Source organism: Sinocyclocheilus anshuiensis, unplaced genomic scaffold (genome assembly GCF_001515605.1).
Source record: "Sinocyclocheilus anshuiensis isolate Anshui unplaced genomic scaffold, SAMN03320099.WGS_v1.1 scaffold63, whole genome shotgun sequence".
Taxonomy (NCBI): domain Eukaryota; kingdom Metazoa; phylum Chordata; class Actinopteri; order Cypriniformes; family Cyprinidae; genus Sinocyclocheilus; species Sinocyclocheilus anshuiensis.
In genome coordinates this window covers 5,946,651-5,954,245 of record NW_015552625.1, presented here as the reverse complement: position 1 = coordinate 5,954,245, position 7,595 = coordinate 5,946,651, and the positions used below count along the sequence as shown (strand labels likewise).

The window sequence follows — 7,595 nt, the reverse complement described above, 5'->3', positions numbered from 1 at the left end:
GATGTGTTCAAATTTGATCATCTTAATTCAAGTGATGAAGGATTTTGAAAGTCTGAGCTCTACTGTAAGGTTAACCCTGCATGGTGTAAATGTTTGAAAATTATTAACAGTTGCAAATAAACATTCATTAGAAATTTAGAAAATTTATCAAAAAGTAATCAAAAGTACTTTAATAAAGTAATCGAAAAAGTTACACTACTATTACATTTTAAATAGGGTAACTTGTAATCTGTAACCTATTACATTTCCAAAGTAACCTTCCCAACACTGCATGTCATATATAAACAACACTGTGTTTCATAACTCAGATTTAATGAAGCACTTAAAAAGTCTTACATAACACAGTAAGCAGTTTATCATTGCAACATATTCAAATCCACAAACGCATAACATCATGCCGTTGAACTGTCAGAACATGTGGAAATATTTAATTATCTATCAGTCACACAGATCACTGCTCTTATCAGCTTGTGCTAGTGTGTCTCATTGCAAAAATGTCTTTTACTTCCTCCTAAAATGATTTCTAAAAATGCTGATAAATAGCAGTTTTGGTATGCATCTGAGTAAATGGCAGATTTTTATTGCTAATTTTTTTCAAAATGGCAAATACTAACAAAATAGCTTTTGATATTGCTCTTGTCTATTAGCCCAGTGAAAGGTCGTAGAAGTAATATAATATAATATAATATAATATTTTAAGAAAAGCCTTTTATAATCAGCCACAGACTGTGAACGAGTCATTGCTTGTATCTTTTCCATCTCAATTTTTCTAATTCTCTCTACCATGGCATTAACTTGTCAGCACTAGAACAACCACAAATGATTCTGCCTTCATCACATTGGTTGCCTGTCTGTTTTGGAATCGATTTTGGTTTTAGATTTTTTAATAATTTGGCTCCTCATCTTTCAAACTTGATGAGTTCTTTTAAACCCATTAGAAACTTTGAGATCAGAAAATAAAAAATTACTTGTCATGGGCAGAATGAGAAGCAAACAAAAAAGGTGATCAAGCTTTCAAAATAATAATGGGTCCAAAACCAGGGAATGGCTGCCTATAATCATTTGTGTGTTTAAATATTGTACTGTTGTGTTATCTGGATGTTATTTGTAATACTGGTTTATGTGTAAAGCACTTTGGTCAACTTCAGTTGTTTTATTGTGCTAATATAATGTAATATAATATAAATAATAATATAATATAATATAATATGATATAATATAATAAATATTATATGTAAGCATATAATGTGTGTGCATAAAATGTTATATTTGGCCTGGAAGAATGAACTTGACTTCATTGGGTTGTCTATTTCTATTGTCTATTGTCTAATGTCTATCATATGCTATTGTGTCTCCTCACAATGAATCATTTAATAGTGGTGTTGATGCATATTTTAGTAAAAATGTAATTTTTTGAAAATGAACAAATAAATAAAGGCAAAACAACGGTGAGTAGATTTAGGTATATGTAGAAAAGTTTTTATTAATGTAGAAAATAGCAATACATGTACATTGCCAATGATAAAAGCATCTGCTAAATGACTAAATGTAAATGTAAATGTAAATGAAAAAGAAAAATGGTACGCAAAGGATTCTGCAGCTTGAAAAAGCTTTCTAGGATTAACTGTTTTTTCTTTTTCTTTTACTGGGTCATTGTACTGTCAATCCACCCCGTGTAGTGGGAGATGATCGTGTAGAGTCCAGGCTTTTTGCTGGAGCCACATTTATTTCCTCCATTAGAGGTTATTCCCACAGCAATGCCCTTGAATAAGAGAGGACCTCCGGAGTCACCCTATTAGACCAAAAGACAGCAGAAATGAGAGAGGTCATGTATTAGACGTTGTCTTTTCAGTGGTCATGTTCATTTCAAAGTGCTTTATGAATCATTGCAATGAACTTACATCACAGGTGTCCTTTAGTCTTTCTGCAGCACAGAGCATGTTGCTCGTGAACTTTGTTCCATAGTGGTCACCGCGACCACAGAGCCATTGTTGCTTGACTTTGATACTGAGCTCTTGCAGTTTGTCTGGTCGTTCTCCCAGGTTGTTCAAGAAGCCCCACCCAGCCGTTTCCACAACATCAGACTCCTCGGGGTCAGACGAACTTTCACGCTGGAATGTCACTGGATTCACTGCATCGCTCTCAGTGATTGGCTTATCCAGCTGTCAAAAACAACAGCGTACAGTATATTCTATGAATATATGTATGTTCTCATTTATATACACATGCAGAGATTTCAGTGATTTTCAGCTACATGATTGGATCACAGTGTATACCTTGAGCAGGGCAATATCATTGTCATAGTTGCTTATACTGAAATCAGGATGGTTGTAGACTGCAGTGGCTTCAAAGGTTTGTTTAGTGTCCTCGGCATTAGACAGTGAGTGAGCACCCAACACAACTTTAACACCGGATGTCCTCCTGCAACACACAGGACATTTATAATTCTGCATAGATAAAAAAATATATAATACAGTTTTTCTGAAACAAATGCTTAAAACAAACCACAACTAATCTACACTCTCAGAAAAAAAGGTACAAAAGCTGTTCCTGGGGCTGTACTGTACCTTTTTAAAAAGGAACACTTGTGTACCTTATTCACTAAAGGGTGCATATTTGTGCCTTAAAGGTACCTCAATGGCACATTTTGAAACCTTTTTTGCACTCATGACCCACTGACTGGAGATTAGAAAACCACCGCACTCATATTTTCCATTCCACTGAAGTGAAGCCATGTATGGAGGAGAGTGTGCAATGGCCTCTTTTCCTCCTGTGATGCATTCACCTGCACATTACACAATAATGTGTAATAACGTGAGAATAATAACCTCATTAATCAGACAAAATATAACTGTTCAGTGTTTAAATGTAGAAATGCTCAACAGAAATGCATATTGTAGTGTAGCATAAACAGATTCAAGTATTGATAATGAATATTACTCACCAGTCTGAGATGCTGCATAAAGCAGCAAAGTGGCAAATATAAGTCTATTCATAGTGAACGATCTTTGTCTGTATAATTCTGAGACTGAAGACCAGGGCTGAGCTTTATATAATGCCCAAACAGGAGAGAGAGACAGAAGGTGTGTGTGGGTGTTGTTCTCCTTGCATTCTTTTCCCAACCCCACACCACAAGATAGAAAACAGGAATATGCCATAAAGCTTCCTCTCCTTCTTATTTTTCCTTTACATCTCTATATCTGTTTCACTTTTCCTTTCCTCTAAATGTTTCCTTTCCCATAATCGTGTAAAGGCACGACAATAAATGTTTGTAAAGAGTGAAAATGAAAGAAAATTGGGAATAATGAGTTTCACATGTATTTGGATCACCCACACATGCACTGCCCGTATCAATCAGAAGTGAGCAGTACCCTCATTTCTCAACCCTCTTCTACATGTCCCCCCCCAGATCAGTGAAATGTACTTGGTGGTACTAGTCAAAATAATGCACAAAGTTTCCTGGAACCTTCATGGTCACTGACTCTTGAGCTTCCAGCTTCAAATTTCACATGTGCTATTTCTATAGAAGAAACTTTCAGTGAACAGAACTATTTTTTTCTTAGTGTGAAGAACATTTTAATAATCTGAAGAATAATTTTTCAGTATAAAGAACCATTTGAAAGATTCCATGGGTATTAGAAGTTTTTCAAGGAACTAGATGCCAATAAAGTACCTTTATTTTTAAGAGTGAATACTGCAACCATGTCAATGTAATTAAGCATACCACACATACCACACCACAACAGAATTTATTTTTTAAATTTATTTTTTTAATTATTTTGTGAATGTTTTTGAAAGATGTCTTTTATGTTCATTATCCATTTATTCAATTAAAATACAGTAAAATAACATCAATATTGTGAAATATTACAATTTAAATAAAATGTTTAAACATATTTAAAAACAAACCATTCATGTAATGGCAAAGCTGAATTTTTAGCATCATTAATCCAGTCTTCATTGTCACATGATTCTTAAGAAATCATTCTTATTTACTAATTGTCACAAGTTCACCAGCTTCTGTCATCATGCCTGTCACAAGACCAGTCACCTCAGCACACTACATTTCCTAGAATCCTCCCTGGCTCACACCTGCTCACAGTCCACAATCACTGCACCTGTCTGCCATTAGCTTCATCAGTGGAGCTGACTTGCTGCCTCGCTGCCGTATGAGGCAATGACTTTGCAGGCAGCGTTTTTGCATGAAGGTACTTCATGAAACTGATTTCGGACAGATCAGATGATCTACAGCAAAATATAGAGAGCTTTGGTGATAACTAAGTGAATATTTCATTACTGCAATATTAATTTCTGGCTAGAAATGACATCAAAAGTGGAAAACGTTGATAAAAAACATATATTTACACACAAACTGACCACCGACCGCAACTTTCAGATGCCATCTTTATTTTTTTAGCTTAACTGTCACAGAATGGAATGCACAGGATTGTGGGATATCAAAGGCAGCGAAGGATACATCTATGCTGCCTTCAAAAATCGGCCAGATGAAGGCATCTCAGGAGACAGGAACTGAAGCTAACATTGAATTCGGACGTGCCTTGATGCCTTCCTACCTTGGAATGCATCCTCCGAAGGCAGTATTTTTCAGTTTTCGGATGCAGTCTGGTCTCGTCGATGACAAGTTGGACTAGCCCTTTGTTCTCATCTCAGATCACCTACCTGGACTTTATGCAAGTTTGCAGTCTTCATAGCCTTCTTCCCGTCAGCTCAGTGGATTCTTCCGTGAGAGGAATAGGACATTTCTACCACTCAGTCTACTATCAAGTTCCTGATCCATTCAAGATACTCACCTGCCATCTTGCATTGCTGCTCACCTATTAATCACTTGTTTTTAAAGAACATTGTTGCACTATCCTGAAGTCTCTGACTCACCTGACTCCTTACCCAACCTGCAATTCCCCTCCAGTTAATTTTTTTCCTTTTTATTCGAAACATTTCCAAACGCATTAACTATATCATGAAATATCTCGATTCTCGCCTTTATAGATTGTTAGTTGATGGGCGATGGTCAAAGTAGCCTAATAATGTAGTCTATTAACTATACATAAAAACATGTCTGGTTAGGCCTACTTAAGTAACAGATATGGGTGTCATGCCATAACGTATTTTTAATACGACTGACTTTATATTTAATGTGAATAAAAACATTGTAAGTTACTTATCATAACACTTTCATTGTACAGAAAGAGAGCAAAGAACATTTTCACTGACAGTCTAGAGTTCAAGCACTCTCAAAAACTCCCATTAAAATCACTGAAGCTGTTTACACTGTGAAATTAATTACTTACATGTTAATACGTGTACACATCTGCAGTTTGTTGTTTCTAACGAGAGAATTCGCCAGAAAGTACTAGCGAGCGAGTGAAGAAAATACCGCATTGTAGCGATGGCTAATCTGAACGCCTCTGATTGGCCATTGCATTCATAAGCTCAACAGCATCGTGTGTGATTGGTTATAATGCGCAGTGCTGTAAAAACGCGTCTGTCTCTGCGCCAGCCAGCCAGCAAACGCAGATTTGAATTTAGCAGCGGATGATATGACGCGCTGAATCATTTAATCATGCTGGTGTAATTGTATCAAATACAGAAAATATTATTCGGCTATTTTTTTTGTCTTTTGGAAGCTGCATTCAAAATCCACTTGGCTCAAAAATCTGAGGGGGCACGTGCCTCTGGTTATGCTGCTTAATGTATTTGTGGAAACCATGATACACTAACATTCAAAAGTTTTAAGGGTAAGATTTATTAAAAAAAAAGAAATTAGTACTTTTATTCATCAATTAATTAATAATCAATTAATACTTCTATTCAAAGAATGCTGAAAAATATCACGGTTTCCACAATAATATTGGGCAGCACAACTGTTTTCAAAATTGATATTAATAAAATAAAGAGTGGTTCTTTGTTTAGCCCATTAGAATGCTTTTGAGGCGCTTTCTACCTGTCAACCACCCAGGTCTAAATACAGTATACTTGAATGCACTAAAAATTACTTAAAGCAAATAAATTTACATTTGTATTTTTTGTGCTAAATAAAATGGTAAAAGTTATACACTATTAATATACTAATTAAAATATTTGTACTAAAGTAGTACTTCAGTGCACTTGAAAAAGTATACCAAGTACATTAATAGTTAAACTGATTTTTAGTGCATTGAAATACAGCATACTACCGCAAAAATATACAGGAGTTTTATTAGTGTTTTTCTTAAAAGTGTGCTTTGAATGCTTTAAAAAATAGTTCAATAGTTTGAAGTTTTACATAGTAATCGTAAGTTTAAATTAAATTGATTTTATTAAAAATATATTACTGTAACTAATGTACTGTCGTACGTTTTCCCAAATGCACTAATTAGCACTAACACTTAAACTGATTTTAAGTGTAGTCAGATAAAGTAAACCAAATATACAGAAGTGTTTTATAAGTGCTTTAATTAAAAGTGTGCAACAATGCATATGTGCTTTACATGAAATGTTAGTGGATTTTCATATATCACTAGTTCTCTTTTAATGGATTTTGATGACAAATACAGTAGAAATGTATTAACCCACACCACAAGATAGTGTTAAACCCCAGGGAATATTAACAGTTACAATACATTTTAAATGAATTATTTAATGTATAAAAATATGTGGGCAATTGTACATTATAAATACATTTTGTATATATGTATTATATATTAGGCTATTCTTATATTTTAAAATATTTAAAGTCTATTTTCTATGTATGATAATATTTTTTAGTATATTAAGTACAAAACTAGAGCGTAAAAATAGAGCATTTTAAGTACATTATATGGAAGTGTACAAAATGTAATGAAATAAAGTGTATTTTAGTGCACTTTTTTCACCTGGGCATTTTGCACATTCACAGCATGCAGTCCATGTATGGGACACTAGAGAGAGCATTATACATGAACATGGAGCAGTTTTCATAAGTTTGGAGGGTGCGAAAATGTTTGTTTGTCATGTAAACAAGTGGGGTTACACAGGATAGGCTACTCACTAACAGGAATACAGAACACAGATAAAGGAAAACAAAGAGACCACGAAGAAGCAAGACCAGTTTGAACATGGTGAGAGTGATTTGACCAAGTACAACATGTTCCTGGATCAACATCCTTGTTGATCCTGGAACAACATTCCAATCAACCAATCAGAATTGAGATATAACTTTTCAGGAAATATCTGTTTTAGGCTTACAATAAGGGTTAGGTGCTTCTACACCCTTGTTAATCAGATATAATTTCCCACTGATTTTAGGAATAAATTATGCGTAGGGTTAGGTGTAGGGGTAGGGATTGGTTTAAGACTATGAATTGGATTCAGAATGATAATCAAAACGTAGATAGAGTCCCAGATAAACACCCCAAAGCTTGACAGTTATTATTACTTCTTCATTGGTTGACATTTTATTCCATAATGTTACATAGTTTTGATACCGTTTTATGTCTGATGATCGCGTTAGAATACATGTGGAAGCATCTGTTGTTTCGGTTTCTTCACTTGTGTTTTTTGGAAATTCTGTACAGAAGATGTGTACTAGCGCCCCCTACAGTATAACAATGAAAACA

The 7,595-nt window shown here is 34.7% G+C and overlaps 1 protein-coding gene across 1 annotated transcript; it reads right to left on the bottom strand.

Annotated features, from left to right (window-relative positions):
- Positions 1–1,585: 1,585 nt before the first annotated feature.
- Positions 1,586–3,043, bottom strand: LOC107666376 (complement factor D-like). The gene is made up of 5 exons (XM_016457634.1): positions 2,945–3,043; positions 2,623–2,785; positions 2,277–2,421; positions 1,902–2,162; positions 1,586–1,792 (listed from the first exon to the last, which is right to left on the bottom strand). The coding sequence occupies exons 1-5, from the start codon at positions 2,994–2,996 to the stop codon at positions 1,643–1,645; spliced, it is 771 nt and encodes a 256-aa protein (XP_016313120.1). The 5' UTR covers positions 2,997–3,043; the 3' UTR covers positions 1,586–1,642.
- Positions 3,044–7,595: the final 4,552 nt, after the last annotated feature.

Excerpts from the sequence above, each read along its gene's own strand:
- LOC107666376 (XM_016457634.1), bottom strand. The coding sequence starts at position 2,996 with ATGAATAGACTTATATTTGCCACTTTGCTGCTTTATGCAGCATCTCAG. Across the intron at positions 2,163-2,276 it reads ATGATATTGCCCTGCTCAAG|CTGGATAAGCCAATCACTGA; the intron begins GTATACACTGTG and ends TGTTTTTGACAG. Across the intron at positions 1,793-1,901 it reads GACTAAAGGACACCTGTGAT|GGTGACTCCGGAGGTCCTCT; the intron begins GTAAGTTCATTG and ends TTGGTCTAATAG.